The sequence below is a fragment of the Arachis stenosperma genome, chromosome 4 (assembly GCF_014773155.1).
Source record: "Arachis stenosperma cultivar V10309 chromosome 4, arast.V10309.gnm1.PFL2, whole genome shotgun sequence".
Taxonomy (NCBI): Eukaryota; Viridiplantae; Streptophyta; class Magnoliopsida; order Fabales; family Fabaceae; genus Arachis; species Arachis stenosperma.
In genome coordinates, this window is record NC_080380.1 from 89,388,801 (window position 1) to 89,406,651 (window position 17,851).

The window sequence follows — 17,851 nt, forward strand, 5'->3', positions numbered from 1 at the left end:
TAACTTAACTTAGCATTGGGGTAATTTTGTCCCCTTATTTAATTACTTAATTACTTTGAATGTTTTTTTATATAAAATATATAAAAATAAACATAACATTATCAATGCACATGGATTTTTAATTTTTCTGGTCTTACATGAGTAGGTATCCAAATTTCCTTTATTTTATCATGACATGTTCCTTCATTAATCCATGTTCCCACGATCTTCCCATACTCAATTGATACACAATTTCTAACTTAAACTAACCAATGATTCAATTAGGGTATTTAATTATTTTTTCGCTTGAGGATAGTGATGTGGTAAAATATAGAATAAATGGGATTTAAAAGACTCAAAGTGGCTAACAAGGGTAATTGAAAGGGTAGGCTATTTTGGGATAAGTGAGCTAAAATAATTAATGGCCTCAATCATATGCATGCATATAAATACACTAACTATTGGACATATAAGATGGAACAAAATAAAGATTACAACCATAGAGAAGTAAACACACAAGAATAAAATTTTTATGGTTAAATAATGTAACCATGTCCTCTAGGCTCAAATCTCACGGGTTGTGTGTTCTTAGCTATCATTTTATGTTCCAAATACAACTTCAAACAAGTTTTAACAAAAAGATTTTCTTTTAAATTAGTGAAAATTTTCAAAATTGGAGTCTTAAAAAGAAACTTATTATTTTTCAACCAAATAGATCATGCATGCAAATAACCTATTACTATGCAATCTATCATATCCTAATTAAAAGAAAAAAAATAAATATCCTATTTTAATGGTGTTAAGGAAGAGAAATTACCTCCGGAAGTCAGGTACTGACCGACCTCCTCACACTTAAAGCTTTGCATCGTCCTCGGTGCCATCTGTCAGGAACAAAGGGGGGCTGGTAGTAGTGTCTCCACAAGCGGGACAGTCATGGCTCCCTGTGCTGGCAAATGAAGTGGAGTCCAGATCTTCCTCGGGTGGGTGGTTGCCAACAAGCAGCTCCTTGAGGTATGTAAATCGGCGCTTATTATGGCGCTCTCTTCGCTTTTCTTGCCGGTCTAACCGGTCCAATCTCTCAAGTATCTGATAGAGCAGTTGGTTTGTTGGAGGTGCTTGTGATGTGGAAGGAGAAGGAATATCTCCAGCCGGATCTTCAGGCCGGCTAGTCGTGGCTGCTGGAGGTCTGATGTACTTCCCGTTAGGGATGTACTAATCATTCTGCGGACGTATGGTCTTGGTATCCCCAGCTCTGTAGGAGATTTTGGCTGCTGAGACTAGATCTGAAACCAAGGAGGGAAAAGGTAAATTTTCTGTAATTTTTACGTGTCCCATAGTATTCCAGATGTGTCTTGGTAAATTGAGGTGCTGGTCTGTAAGGATAAACCAGAGTAGAACAGCCATGTCTACGATGAAGGAGGACTCGTGAGTGCTCGAAAAGACATAGTGGGACATAATCTGTGCCCATGCTTGAGCCTCCAAAGTCAGTGCTGAAGCCAATATTCCCTTAGGTCGGGATCGATAGTATCCATAGATTCATCTGCTGCCAGGTTGTGCTATAACTCTGAGAACGACGTCCCAGTCAAATTTGTATGTCTAGCATTAGACAGAGGCTTCTTGAAATGCGTCCAATCCTTCAGGGGCAGGGGAAAGATCTAAAGCTCGCTGAATGGCCTCTTCAGTTATGGGGACTTACTTCTGACGGATATAGATAGACTGCCGTGTTGGCATATAAAAATTGGAGTACAATTCAACTACCCATGATAGATTAACCTGCCGTGGCTGTCTTTGTAAGAATATCCATTGTCTTCGCTCAATTGCGGGGTTCAACAAATTTGACGATGTAGGTCGGGAGGATCAGTAGGTATTCATTGTTATAGTTCTGCCCAGCCAGTATGGGGAACATCTACTCACAGTGGCGGTTGGTGAACCGCGCAGTGTCCTTTGTTGGAAAGGATTTCTCTTTTTCATCCACATTGATGATCCTCTTGATTCGCTTTGTTGAGGGCTTTACAGATGTTGAAGATGTCTCTGCCATTAGTGCTCTTTTTGTTCCTTTCCTTGCTGGTGGTTTGGGAGTAGCTTTCTCTTTACCCTTCTTGGTGGCCATCCTGAAAGGGAAAAGATAAGTACTTTAAAACTTCACGGGTTAGAGCAAGGAAGATAGTAGGATACATGATAATCAATGCACGGTAAAGAAGGATGTCGTTAACACATGGTCATGACTACATGTGATCAGTTCATCAATGGAAACATAGCAAGTGCATGTGATGGCATTTAAAGTAAGATGTTTATTGGCATGCCGACAAAGGCATGAGTAGCATATATCAAGAATTAAATGTCCAAGTTAGATTATCAACTCTTTCAAACTAACAATCTGTTTTGTATTGACAATTATATTTAATCAATAAAATATAAAAGGAATTTTGTGAAAAACGGGCATCAGAGTGGTAGAATAGAATAATATAAAATAATGCAAAATGCCATACAGGCTTTTTCACAAACACTTAGCATGCGTGGTAAATATCTATTAATATATAATAGGAGTGTAGTAGTGGTCTTTGGTTGACAAGTGGAAGTTTGTACAATCGACAAGTGGAGCTTTATATAGGAGACATGTGGCACAACTGTAAACAACAATAAAATCATAAAAAGCTCAAAATTCTATGAACAAACCAAACTTTAAATTATTGAGCGGGAATTCTGATCAATTCAAATTTAAATTCAAAACACATTACTTTAAAGCTTCACTCTCTCTCTTAGTCTTATCTTCATATTTTATTTTTATCATGTTTATGTCCGCATTTCTCATCCAATATGAGACACTGCAGTTCTCAGTGGAGAGGAGTAGGTGGCGTCGGAAGGGGAGAAGATTTTCTCCAACGGCGTCATAGAGAAGAGAGGGTTAAGGGGGGAGAGAGAGAGCACGACAGAAAGAAAGAGAGAGAAAGACAAAATGAACTTGGCCGACTGAGCAGCTCCATAATACCCATAGGTCGAACATGGCTTTATCTTGCCATTTCTTTACACAATTTGGAGCGCCAAGAATAAACTGCTGGTCAACGGTGAGGAATCGATGCCAGAGATGGTGATACAACGCACGACAGTGGGGCACGCAAAGTGTTAAAAAGCGACGACCCAACCCCCACTTCTCTGAATCAGACAACTTTGCCCACTGCTCTGAATCAGTTTTTATTTTTCTTTCTAAAAGGTAAAATCACATTTTTTTTCTAATATCTACTTTGATTTGGAAAAACATGCACAACATCAATATTCATTTTCATTAAATCTTGAATTAAAAGTTGATTTGAAAAGAAAATTAATTTTTTCTTCTCCTTTGTCTTACTCTGTAATACTGGAGTAGCAGCATTTTGGGGATGAAAATTTTGCCTAAATTCTATATAAACCCAGGAAAATTGAAAGAGTTTTATTTCATAAATAATGTTGTAACTAACTTAAATTATTCTATTTGTTTTTGCAGTAGCACAAGTTCTGTTAACAATTCAAATGCTCAAAGATGAGGTAATGTAGTTCCTTAATTTGGTGTTTCTATTCTTTTTATTTTTACTTTTGATTTTTTGGAAACAAATAAATAAGCATATAATTGGTGCACCATGCTAATAATCCTTTTTGCATTTGTAATAGTATATAGAAGTCGTCGACAAAAGAGCTTTCAAAAATGTGTATCCATTATTTTTGCTTTCTTAATGTATGTGTTTCTTTTAGTTGTAGTAATCCACACCTTTCTCCTTCCACTGATGACTAATGCTTTGAGGTGCGTCCATGCTTTGTTGCCTCTGTATTGTTTTAACATCTTTGATTTGGTTCTTTCAGGTGCAAGCTTTGTTTGATGATGCTGGAAAGCGTAATGATTTAGCCACACCCTTTATACCGTACAGGTTTGTTAATTATTAGTAAAAATGAAGGCATGATATGTTGCTAGATTTTGAAATGATTCAAACTCATTATGTCATGCATATTGGCTAGCTTGATATTTTCCTGATCTGCAGTTTACATTGCATCCATTTACATGTGCGCATTGAATTTAGGTTGTACAAGGTTTGGTAAAATTTAAAATTTATATTCACCTGCTTCTATGAAATTGGTAAAACTCTTTAATCTGTTTTTTTGATTGGTTGAAAACTCTAATTGAATTCAATGGTATGCCGCACTTGAAGAAGAGAGATTAGGAGATGTCGAAGTCGGCAATGGTGGAGCTGGCAGCAATTTTCTATGCACGCCAATGACACCTATGGAATGATGTAACAAAAGAGGGAGCCCACAGCAACAAGCTTTTGGTGGTTTGAAGTCACTCTCTCAAAGAATCAGAAGCGGCCAGGAAAATTCAATCATCTTGGGACTGGAATTTTAGTGCAGGTAATCTCAGCTATCACATTTTAATAATATTCCTCTATCTATTCTCTGATTCTTTTTTAACTCTGTCTTTATTAGGATTTAACTGGGAAAGAAGGAAGAAGAAACGGGTAGAACAGTACTATGAAAAATAACTAAAAATCTATAATAATACTGATTAATTAGTCACACTTTGAAGTTAGAAGAGATGCATTTTCCAAATAATTGATAGATTAGATAGTTGTATTAAATAAGAAGTTTCTTAGTCACCAAAAAAAAAAGAAGTTTCTTCTATCCATAGGTTGGTCCATGTGAGAGTGTCAATCACACTGTCGAATTTGAAAAGCTAGGCAAAGACAAATGTCATTGCAAAGCTAAATGAGTTTGATATGTTCAATCGAATAGATAAACATTAAAACCATTTTTGGGTCTCAATTTCAGTTATATATACTTTTCATGCTTTGAGTACAATATGAAGTAGACAAGTTAAAGCATGTTTATATTTTCTTTTCCTAACTGATGAACTGTTATTAAAGAAAATGTACAAGATTACATAACCCATTTTTCATATTTGAAGATGTACATGGCATCACGTTGATCCTTGGACTTAAATCAATTATTCCATTAATCTGTTAATCCCTTTAAGTACTAATTGTATTTCTTGATTATCCTTAGATGAAAATATAATTGGAGATGAACTATACTCAAATCATCCTTTTTCTTTGTGCCGCCCTTGCCTTATACGTGTTCTATTAACTTATTTGTCATTATATCTTTCTCTGTTTCAAAACAGAAATGCCTTACTTTGTCAATTCCATAAAGCTGTTTGAGAATATTGGTTGCAGGAAAATGACAACGGAGAAAAAGAGAAAGGAGCTGCTCTTGCTTGGTTAATCCTGAAGATATCAGTAAAGCATCGCAAATTGTCTTCCAAAATATACCAAGCTTCCAAGCAACTGCAGAAGAGGTGGATCTCAACAATGATGCTCAGGTAATTTATCTGTATACTTCATCCCAAGTGTCATAATGTCATCCATTTTTTCCTTTTATAAATCTTAAATAAGAAGAGATAAAGAAACAATAGATCTGTTTTTCTTAATTTCACTAAAAGCAATTTGGAAAAATGTTTTTGCATTCTTTAAATAGAGTGAGTCGACCTTATGGAAGTTGAAAAAGAGACTTAAGAAAATCAGAGGAAGAATTCAGGAGGCACATATGGCAATGAAAACCTTAATATTGAAAGCAAACATACACAAAAGAGTTATGTTATGCTATTGTTTAAAGCTTCCAAGAACAAGAAGCCCACTTGAACGGTTATTTGGAGAAAGGAAATTGCTTTCTATGTTATCTAAAACGAGGTATAATGTATCCAAAAGAAGAAAAAAGGGTAAAAGATAAAATAAAAAGCTTTATCCATTAAGAGATAGTATCTAAAATTAATATAGTATATGCTCTTTTGGTTGAATTTTACATAATGAGAAACTTCATTTATTAAGAAATAGTGCATAGAACTAATCACAATATTTTTACGATAAATTTTGCTGCAATTTTTTTTTAAGAAAAATCAATTGGGTGTTCATTATGTGAATGCAAATTAAAATTTTAGATATGAGTAGCACTCTTGCATGTGTTTTGGCATTAAACTGATTTGTTCTACCTCATAATTGATTTAACAAATATTCCAAAGTTTTGCTTTATTAGAGTAGATATTGTGAACTTTGTTGAATATTTTAAAAACGGGGCAATTGGAGACTGATTCATAAACAATATTTTAAGATTTTTGCTCTATATTATATTTGCAATTAGAGTCATAATTTCTTACATGATTGTAGCCATAATTTTTCTTACATAATTTCTTAAATTCAAAGAAAATAAATAGAGATAGTGATCAAAAGCGAATTGCTTTATATTATAGCAGTTTCTTTATAGATACTAGAAGTGGGCGATGTAATAGTGGTGCACCCTGGAGGTTGCCATGGCAAGAGCTGTTTTATATAGTATATATATCTAGCTATAGTTGTTTATATTCTCTAGCTATAGTTGCCATGGGTGTATAAATTAACAAACTGGACCCACTATAACATTATTTCATAAAAACCACTTATATTCTCTAGCTAATTGAAATGGCACAAGGTAACAATAGTTTCTTTTAATGTGGATTAGGAATTTGAATTTTAGCAACTACATATAAGCTTACCAATACAATGATAAATAATTAAACATACAGTTCAAGGTTTATTCCAATGCACCGGATGGGAATGATCCATTGGCTTTGGACATGGAAAGCATAGGGAAGTGCCAGATATGGATTAATGGAGAAAGCATAGGAAGATACTGAATGGCTTATGGAAATGGTGGCTGCAATTCTTACAGATATCTTGAGTTGATTCTACTTTGCTGTAAAGCGCCAACTCATGGGAAGCAAAAGGTGTTTTTATTATTATTATTATTTTATCTCCAATACTTTTTAACCTTTGATATTCTTACGTTATTTTTTTTATTTATTAAGTTTTTTATTTGTGTTGTCCTTTCTAACTTCTCTCCAAAAGGATTAATATAAGCATTAATTTTCTGCTTGAGAATGTACAAAATAATGAAGCAGTAGCTTTTATGTTGCCCTTAACACCCTTCTTTATTAGTGCGCTGTTAGCTTTCATAAGTATTTGGATTTTGTTGTTGCATTATGTTGTTTGTCTATATCAATGAAGAGTAACTGAGGAATAATTATGTTAATTATTTTTTTTTCTTCCACTATTTTTTTTCTTTGATTTGTCACACTGGCTATTGTAAATTTTATTTTTGTTGAAACTGAGAATAGTTGTATTAGTTTTCATTCTTAGGTGGATGAAGATGTTGTTGCATTGTGTTGTTTGTTTGACAATGAATTTTGAGTAATTAATGAATTATGATTTTCTTTGGAACTGCAATACTTTCCAAAGACTGAGAAATATGTTCTTTTGTTTACTGTAGGTGATGATTTGGAGAGTTAGCAGTAGCAGATTCATGCCAGATTGATTGCTGCCACAGCAAAGGTCAAGGACTTAGAAAATTTTATTTACTGTTGATATTTGTCTTTTTAACTGTTATCAATGCTTTAAGTATGTGCATTAAAAAAATATTTGTATATGTCTTTTTAATATTAGTTGTATTTGTTATTTGAAAAGATGTGAGATTTGGAGCAAATGGTGATGGAATTGGAAAAATGAAATAAAAATGGATCAGAGATTAAGACATGGATTTCATGTTCAATTGTCAATGATCCTCGAATCAAGGATTAAGGATGCACTTGAATTTAAAAATATATCAAAGTTTAAAATTAAAATATTTCTTTGTTATTTTTTATCATGAACAAATATCTAATCTATAGTTGTTTGTAAGACCAGTTTCTTATTGCTTTTTTTTTCCGACATTTTTTACCATAAAATTAAAATATTTCTGTCTTTGTCTTTGTTGCAAACTGCTACATATTGATATAAATGGATTTTTGTGAGTTTTATGTTGAGATAATGTGTGAGCATGATACTGTGATCCTTTTCTATTGTTGATTTTTGGCCAATGCTTAATTTAGATTTGTTTCTAGATTGTGCTTTGTCTTTTTTTCTTATTTGTTTGTTTTATTTTCACTCTCAAAATCATCCCAGATAAAAAGGCAAACTATTTTGTGTAAGTTTTTGCAATTGAAAAGTTTCACTGCTACAAATTTATTTGTTTTATTTTCACTCTCACTTTTTTAAATAGTAATAATTTATTAGGTAATTTTTCTCTCTCAATTTTTAATGTTTTCCTCATCTTCGTGCATTGTTTTAAAGGCTATGCATTTGGTGCTTATTATTTGGAAAAATTCTTTTACTTAGTTTGAATTTAATAGATTTCAGGTAATTCTGTCCAGGAATATTATTCGAAAATTTCTTACCTACTGAATGTCCTATATAAATACATTAACGTTGTTAAAGGACAATACATGGTGAAAACTTACGTGCAAATTGCGAGAAATTCGATAACATAGTTATTGAGCATTACTTATGTGATTACAATAAAAATCATTTGTATTAGTTATTTTATATTTTTTGATGCATAACAATAATATAGTGTTATAAGTTTTATTTAAATACACATACATAATAGTTTTTTTACATATAAGTGAAATCTCCTAATATAAAATAATAATGGACTTAAAAAAGATTATCTGTACTGTCAAATGTAGAAAATGAATTAGTATTTTATCTTATATAATAAGTTTTTATGTATAAAATATTTTTTAAAATAAAAATAATAACTATTAGTATTAATCAATGTGTACTATTTTATCGTATATAAAAAGTTTTTAATTCAATATTTACTAACTAATTTTGACATTAAATTAACATTTTGACATTAAATAGTTAATTTCACATTTACATAATGGTTAAAGATAATCATTTTTAATCGAATTAAACATCAACATAACAAAAGAGATTAATCACTTAATCTTTTTGTATAATAAATAAATTAATCCTTTCAATAAATATATACCAATCTTTTTATAAATAAACTATATATAAATACAATAAAGTAGATTAAGTATATGACTTACTCTATCACAGACTATATACTAGGATCTAATAATATAACTAAATGTTACTTAATTAGTAAACGTTATTTGTCTAATTATAATATAAATTATTTTTATTAAAATTTTAATTTTTTGGATTCTATAAAAGTAATAGAGTGTAACATTTATTTAAATATATAAATATAATAACTTTTATATTTAAGTAAAATTTTCTAATACCAGCTAGAAAAACAATAAAATTATTTTGGCCTCTATAAATAAAAAATGAAATAGTCTTATATATTGTATAATAGATTTTTATATATGAGGGCTTTTCCAAATTAAAAATAACAATTATTAATATCAATGAATAAACATTAATAAATTCAACATTTAGCCTGTACGTAGTGCGGATTTTACACTAAAAACGACTAGCATATTAAGAAGATTATTTTTCTGCAAATATCCACAAATTTCTATTATAAAAATATTTGTGTTCTAACTTCTAAGTGCCAAAAGAATAACTAAATAAAATAAATTATCTTATAATATTAAATAGATAAAACAACCAACACTAATAATTGTTTATGTTCAACATAACACCGCAAAATATTTAATATATGAATTTCTACGTTAAATTTATTGATTATAATTAAAATTTTAAAAAATTATCATAATTGTAATTTATGATATTAGATAAAATTTTCAAAAATATAATATATTTTGAAATGTAAAAAATAAATTTGATTTAACAGGATAAGATTAGATAATTTTAAAAACTTAAAATTTGAAAATGAGTAATTTTATGTTAAAGATTAAATATTTACTTAAGACATAAATAAATATTAATCAATCTATTTTTCATATACAAATTTTTGTGTATAATGATTTTACATAAATATTAAAAAATACCAATTAATAACTTAAGAAAACCTAAAAAAAAATAATATGTAAAATATACATTATTTAAAAATAACTCTTAAAAAAAAAATTTTATTATTTATATATAAATTTTTATGTGTATATTACATTGAATATCTACCTAAATAATGTAGCAAGATTATAGGACAACCCACGCGAAGCGTGGGGAACACACTAGTGTTATTGAAAGCATTTAAATTGAACATGCAAGCAACCCTTTTAAGGAGTAATATTAATTGTCAAGCTATTCCTTAATATACTCACAAGCAAAATATAGAAGAAAATAATCACCCAATTAAATATCTAACACCAATCAAAAGAATATAAAAAAAAAGAAAGAAAAAGAAAACTTAGATAATGAAAAAGAAAGAGAAAAAGGAAGAAGAAAACATAAATAAAGAGAAAAAGAATAATGGAAAAGCAAAGAACCTTGATAATGGATGTGAAAAGTAAGGAAGGAGAGAGTAAAAAGTGAGAAAGAATAAAGAAGGAAGAAGGGAGAAGAAAGAAATAAGAAGGGATAAGAGAAATTAGGATTGGGAAAGAAAAAGATAAGATATATGGCGCTGATTTGGATAAGATGTGCGTCGCACGTGACGCGGACGCATGGGCCATGCGGTCGCGTGGTTTGTGATAATTTCAGGTGACGCGGATGCGTGGGTCACGCGTACGCGTGACCTGATTTGTGCTATTGGCGCGAAAGCAGCATTGCGCGGGCACAAGTCTCGGTTTCATACGAACATTGCCAAAATTTAAGGTGACGTGTGCGCGTGGATGAGGCGCATGCGTGAATGGGCTCTATTTGAATAATGATGCGGATGCGTGAGGCACGCATTTGCGTGATGGGATTTGTACTTCCAGCATAACTCCAGCCCCATTCCATCATAACGTTCTGCCAGACACTTATTTACGTCGATATCGCAGGGTCACGCATGCGCGTGAGTGACGCGGATGCGTGGAAGGCGGATATTGCAAGTGACGCGGACGCGTCAGGGATGCGTTCGCGTGGGCATGTTTGTGCCTATGGCACGCCTCCAGCCAAGCTCCCGCGTGACTTTCTGTTCAATTTCCTTTTTTCACTCATGCACCTATGACGCGGACGCGTCAGCGATGCTTCCGTGTCGCGTGCTTCCCCCATGCCCCCTTTTTTTATTATGCAGAATGCGAATGCAGATGCAGACTAAGTGCACAGGTTATGAGAAGAGTCATTAAGAAAAAAATAAAGTAGAAAATGAAAAAATAAAACTAAGACTAAAATGGAACGATCATACCATGGTGGGTTGTCTCCCACCTAGCACTTTGCTTTTACGTCCGTAAGTTGGACGGTCTTTAGGCTCATTCTGCTTCTGTTGGTGGGTCATCTAGGAGGAAGACCTCTAGCTCCTTGTGATCCTTCATCTTCTCACCATGATAAAGCTTTAGGTGGTGTCCATTGACCTCTAGCTCCTTGTGATCCTTCATTTTCTACTCTGTAGGGGCCTTTCCATCTTGATCTCAATTTGCCTGGCATAAGCCTCAGCCTGGAGTTGTAAAGAAGAACTAACTCCTCTGGTCTGAATTCTCTCCTTTTTATGTGCTTGTCATGGACGGCCTTCATCTTTTCCTTGTATCGCTTGGAGTTGTCATATGCCTCTAGGCGAAGGTTCTTTAATTCTGCTAGTTGCAGCTTCCTTTCAGTACCAGCTTCCTTATAATTCATGTTGCAGTCCTTTACAGCCCAGAAAGCCTTGTGTTCCACTTCTACTAGGAGGTGGCAAGCCTTACCGTACACTAAGCGGAAGGGTATCATCCCAATGGGTGTCTTATACGCTGTTTGATATGCCCAGAGCGCATCTTGTAACCTGGAACTCCAGTCCTTCCTATGAGGCTTTACTATCTTCTCCAAAATGTGTTTAATCTCTCTATTAGATACCTCTGCTTGCCCATTGGTCTAGGGATGATAAGCTGTTACTACTTTGTGAACAATCCCATGCTTCTTCAGTAATTGGTGCACGAAATTGTGATCACTACTTTTCACAACTCAAATAATCCCTAGTAATGGCCCCAAAGACTTGGTGCTCAATACCATGGTATAAACACAACTTCGCACAACTAACCAGCAAGTGCACTGGGTCGTCCAAGTAATAAACCTTACGCGAGTAAGGGTCAATCCCACGGAGATTGTTGGTATGAAGCAAGCTATGGTCATCTCGTAAATCTCAGTCAGGCATATTCAAATGGTTATGGATGATATATGAGTAAAACATAAAGATAAAGGATAGAGATACTTATGCAATTCATTGGTGAGAATTTCAGATAAGCGTATGAAGATGCTTTGTCCCATCCGTCTCTCTGCTTTCCTACTGTCTTCATCCAATCCTTCTTACTCCTTTCCATGGCAAGCTGTATGTTGGGCATCACCGTTGTCAATGGCTACAGTCCCGTCCTCTCAGTGGAAATGTTCAACGCACCCTGTCACGGCACGGCTATCCAGCTGTCGGTTCTCGATCATGTCGGAATAGAATCCAGTGATTCTTTTGCGTCTGTCACTAACGCCCCACAATCGCGAGTTTGAAGCTTGTCACAGTCATTCAATCATTGAATCCTACTCAGAATACCACAGATAAGGTTTAGACCTTCCGGATTCTCTTGAATGCCGCCATCAATTCTAGCTTATACCACGAAGATTCCGGTTAAGGAAATCCAAGAGATATCCACCCAATCTAAGGTAGAACGGAGGTGGTTGTCAGTCACACGTTCATAGGTGAGAATGATGATGAGTGTCACGGATCATCACATTCATCAAGTTGAAGAACAAGTGATATCTTGGAACAAGAACAAGCTGAATTGAATAGAAGAACAATAGTAATTGCATTAATACTCGAGGTACAGCAGAGCTCCACACCTTAATCTATGGTGTGTAGAAACTCCACCGTTGAAAATACATAAGAACAAGGTCTAGGCATGGCCGTGAGGCCAGCCCCCAATCATCTAAGATAGCATAAAACTACTCAAAGATAGCTACCCAGATATCAAATACAATAGCAAAAGGTCCTACTTATAGGGAACTAGTAGCTTAAGAATTACAAAGATGAGTAAATGACATAAAAATCCACTTCCGGGCCCACTTGGTGTGTATTTGGGCTGAGCATTGAAGCATTTTCGTGTAGAGACTCTTCTTGGAGTTAAACACCAGCTTTTGTGCCAGTTTGGGCGTTTAACTCCCATTCTTGTGCTAGTTCCGGCGTTTAACGCCGGGCATTCTTGAGCTGATTTGGAACGCCGGTTTGGGCCATCAAATCTCGGGCAAAGTATGGATTATTATACATTGCTAGAAAGCCCAGGATGTCTACTTTCCAACGCCGTTGAGAGCGCGCCAATTGGGTTTCTGTAGCTCCAGAAAATTCACTTCGAGTGCAGGGAGGTCAGAATCCAACAACATCTGCAGTCCTTTTAGTCTCTGAATCAGATTTTTGCTCAGATCCCTCAATTTCAGCCAAAAAATACCTGAAATCACAGAAAAACACACAAACTCATAGTAAAGTCCAGAAAAATGAATTTTAACTAAAAACTAATAAAAATATAATAAAAACTAACTAAATCTACTAAAAACATACTAAAAACAATGCCAAAAAGCGTACAAATTATCCGCTCATCAGTAATCCTATGAGTCTCCTGTTACAAAAGTGAGTGCCTTGATCGCTCATGATGGCTCGTGGTGATCCAATGTGATAGATAATATGATTTCTAACAAAGGAAACAACAGTGTTAGCGTCATTAGTACGGGCAGAAATTGCTTCCACCCATTTAGAAACATAATCTACAGCTAACAGTATATAAAGGTAACCACTAGAGTTTGGAAATGGACCCATGAAGTCAATGCCCCAAACATAAAAAATTTTACAGAAAAGCATAATCTGTTCAGGCATCTCATCCCTCTTGGATATATTACCAAACCTTTGGCATGGGGAACAAGATTTACAAAAGGTTGTGGCGTCTTTAAAAAGAGTAGGCCACCAGAATCCACAATCTAAAATTTTTCTAGCTGTTCGTTGAGGGTCAAAATGTCTTCCACTCTCAAAAGAGTGGCAAGCCTCTAAAATGGACTGAAATTCTGATTGGGGTACACATTTTCTAATTACCTGGTCAGCACCACACCTCTATAAATATGGATCATCCCATATATAATATTTGGACTCGCTTTTCAGCTTGTCTCTTTGATGCTTAGTAAAATTGGGAAGGAAAGTATGGCTAACTAGATAATTAGCTACGAGTGCATACCAAGGAGCTACTTCAGATACTGAATGCAAGCTATCAAATGGAAAAGCATCATTGATATGAGTGGAGTCATCCTTAATGTGCTCAAGGCGACTCAAGTGGTCTGCCACTAAATTCTGGTTACCACTCCTATCCTTAATTTCTAAGTCAAATTCTTGCAGAAACAGTATCCAACGTATCAACCTTGGTTTGGACTCTTTTTTAGCTAATAAATATTTTAGATCTGCATGGTCCGAGTACACTACTACCTTAGTACCAAGTAAGTAGGCTCGGAATTTATCCAGAGCTAAAATAATAGCAAGAAGCTCCTTTTCAGTAGTAGTGTAATTAGACTGAGCAGCGTCTAAGGTCTTAGACGCATAAGCTATTACGAAAAGATCCTTACCATCGCGCTGAGCCAGTGCCGCTCCTACTGCATGGTTGGAGGCATCACACATAATCTCAAAATGCTGGCTCCAGTTTGATCCTCTCACAATTAGAGCTTGAGTCAGGGTGATCTTCAGCTTATCAAATGCTTGCATGCAATCCTCACTTAACTCAAAGTCAATATCTTTCTGCAGTAGTCTGGATAAAGGTAATGCTGCCTTACTAAAGTCCTTAATGAATCTCCTGTAGAAACCTGCATGGCCAAGGAACGAACAGACTTCCCTCACAGAAGTGGGGTAAGGCAAACTAGAAATGACATCTACCTTTGCTGGGTCTACAGAAATACCAGTATGAGAGACAACATGTCCTAGAACAATTCCTTATTTCACCATAAAATGACACTTTTCAAAATTCAATACAAGGTTTGAACTAACACACCTGTCTAATACTTTGTCTAAATTATCCAAGCAAAGGCTAAAGGAATCACCATATACGCTAAAATCATCCATAAAAACCTCCATACAGCTCTCAATGAGATCAGAAAAAAGACTCATCATGCACCTTTGGAAAGTAGCTGGTGTATTGCATAAGCCAAAGGGCATTCTCTTGTAAGTGTAAGTCCCAAATGGACATGTAAAAGTAGTCTTTCCTGATCCTCAGGAGCTATGTGAATTTGAAAATAGCCTGTGTAACCATCTAAAAAGCAGTAATGGGATTTACCTGACAGGCGATCAAGAATTTGATCAATGAATGGCAGGGGATAGTGATCCTTACGAGTGGCTTGGTTGAGACGCTTGTAATCAATACAAACTCTCCATGAATTCTGCACTCTAGTTATCAAGAGCTCTTTATGCTCATTTTTTACGGTTGTGACTCCAAACTTCTTGGGCACCACTTGGACTGGACTGACCCATTCACTATCTGAGATGGGGTAGATAATATCTGCTTCAAGTAGCCTGGTCACTTCTTTCTTGATAACTTCTAAGATGGTGGGATTCAATCTTCTCTGGGGTTGATAGACAGGCTTTGATCCCTCTTCTAAGAATATTCTGTGCTCACAAACTTAAGGGCTAATGCCTACTATATCCGCCAAGCTCCACCCAATTTCTTTCTTGTGTTGTCTCAGTACACTGAGCAGCTGCTCCTCCTGTTGGGAAGTGAATTCCCTTGCAATGATAACTGGGAACTTCTTATTATCCTCAAGGTAAGCATACTTGAGGTGTGGGGGGAGGGGCTTGAATTCTGATCTCTGCTCATGGCTAGGCTCTGGATCATCCGGGGTTATTGACAATGGCACAGTATCCTCATTATGTTCAGAGGGTGTCACCACACTTGGACCTTGCTCCAAGTGTTTCTCTTCTACTTCTTCTTGGTAAACTTCAGCTACAATTTCCTCAATGATGTCACACTGGAAGACAGAATGGTCTTCCGGAGGGTGCTTCATAGCTTCATTCAAACTGAAACTCACTGTTCTGCCATCTATCTCAAAGAAATAAGTTCCTAAGAATGCATCCAGCTTGAACTTCAAAGTCTTCAGGAATGGTCTTCCAAGCAGGATTGATGACGGTCTTCCTGAGTCATTAGGGGGCATTTCCAGGATATAGAAGTCGATGGAAAATGTGAGCCCCTTAATGCTCACTAATACATCTTCAGCAATTCCAACTACTGTAATAATGCTTTTATCTGCTAACACAAAATGAGCTGCCGACCTTTTTAAGGGAGGGAGCCTCAAAGCATCATATATAGACAATTGCATTATACTAACACATGCTCCTAAATCACACATGCAGTCAGAAAATAATATACCTCCAATGGTACAGTTAACCATGCATGGACCTGGATCACTACATTTTTCAGGTATACCTTCCATTAAAGCAGATATAGAACTACCTAAAGGAATAGTTTCTAATTCATTAATTTTATCTTTGTGTATGCATAAATCTTTCAGAAACTTTGCATATTTAGGTACTTGTTGAATAACATAAAAAAGGGGAACAGTTACCTCAACCTTTTTGAAAATTTCTACCATTTTGGGATCAAGTTCCATATGCTTTTTGGACTTCCGTGCAAGGTGTGGAAATGGGATAGGAATGGCGCCATTTACAGCTTCTGCTTCCTTTGGTGCTTCATTCCTAGAGTGAGGTATTTCTTCTTCAACCAAGTCTTGCATTTCATCTTCTTCTTCAACTTCCTCTACTTTAACCATGTCCTCCATTGGGGCGTGTTCTAGTGAGCTTGGCTCCTTCAGATTCCTCTCATACAATGTGGTTCCGGACCTCAAAGTGATGGCATGATACCTCCCTTGGGGTTGGGTAAAGGTTGAGAGGGAATTCCACTAGAGTTTGAAGGTTGGTTGTTGGAGTTATTTAGTGATCCAATCTGTGAGATAAGAGCTTGCAAGGTAGAATTCAGACCGTTTAAGGTAGAAGTGAGGTTGTTCTCCATGGTCTTCTGCCTTTGATCAATAGAGTGTTACAACTCGTCATTAGAAGAGGAAAAGGGGTAAGTAATATGAGGGGTCTGCTGTTGGTTGTTCTGTGGTGCTTGGGACTGCCTTTGGTGAGGTACTCTGTAAGGCTGATTCTGACTCTGCTATCTGTTGTTATTATTCCACCTCTTATTTCCATTGTTATCTTTGCCTCCTCTCTTATAGTTGTCCCTCCCTCCTGAGCGTATCCCAGTTAGTAACAATTGCATCAGGTTGAGTGTAGTACTACTCTCTCGCCTTTTCCTAAAGAGAAAATGGGAAAGCGGCTAGCAGAATAGAAGTCTCAGATGCACCGTTACGCCTAACAGTCAAACACGCTGTCTGAAAATCTCTGAGGTTCTTGAGAGGCTCTTGAGCAGGTAAGCCGTGAAACTTCAGCAATAGATTAATTAGTACAGTTTTCAGTTCAATATCTACACCCAGATTTAGATTACGCGCTTGGAAAGGTGGTAATGTAAAATTTGAAGCTTCTGCCTCCTGAAGAGTAATCCTCCTGGCAGTTGCCATGTCCTCTGTGTTCAAATCAACAGAATCAGTAGAAGGAGAGCCTGTTTCTTCCTTAAATGACATTTCAGATTCGTCCTCAGAAAGGACTAACCGACGCCGAGCCCGCCTTATACGTGAGATAGTTCTTTCAATTTCAAGATCAAATACGGGTAGGCTCGGATCAGGTAACGAACACATCATTTAATGAAAGAAACATACAACTCATGGTAATAAAATAAAATAAAGTGCAAATAAAATAAAAAAATCCAATCAATAAATTAGCACATTGTTGCAACTCCCTGGCAACAGCGCTAAAAATTCACGTGGCGGAAAAATCACCGATTAAAAGTTTATAGAGAAAATAGCGTTGCAAGTATAGCTCTTAACCAATGAAGATTCCGTGTATCCATTTAAAAGAGTTGTCAGGAAATTTAGAAATAAAAATACTGGGAGTATGAGTCTCATGTCGT

At 35.5% G+C, this 17,851-nt stretch overlaps 1 protein-coding gene and 2 long non-coding RNA genes across 3 annotated transcripts; 2 read left to right on the forward strand and 1 right to left on the reverse strand.

Moving 5' to 3' along the window:
* Nucleotides 1-2,899: 2,899 nt before the first annotated feature.
* LOC130973167 (uncharacterized) lies at nt 2,900-3,876 on the forward strand. Its single transcript, XR_009084038.1, has 3 exons — nt 2,900-3,190; nt 3,461-3,501; nt 3,814-3,876. It is a non-coding gene; the product is annotated as an uncharacterized LOC130973167 (long non-coding RNA).
* A 274-nt stretch (nt 3,877-4,150) lies between these two features.
* On the forward strand, nt 4,151-7,398 carry LOC130973153 (uncharacterized). Its single transcript, XR_009084030.1, has 4 exons — nt 4,151-4,356; nt 5,178-5,323; nt 6,560-6,760; nt 7,303-7,398. It is a non-coding gene; the product is annotated as an uncharacterized LOC130973153 (long non-coding RNA).
* A 3,788-nt stretch (nt 7,399-11,186) lies between these two features.
* On the reverse strand, nt 11,187-11,573 carry LOC130975186 (uncharacterized). Its single transcript, XM_057900010.1, has one exon. It carries the CDS (start codon nt 11,571-11,573, stop codon nt 11,187-11,189), a length of 387 nt encoding a protein of 128 aa, XP_057755993.1.
* Nucleotides 11,574-17,851: the final 6,278 nt, after the last annotated feature.

Excerpts from the sequence above, each read along its gene's own strand:
- LOC130975186 (XM_057900010.1), bottom strand. The coding sequence starts at position 11,573 with ATGATACCCTTCCGCTTAGTGTACGGTAAGGCTTGCCACCTCCTAGTA.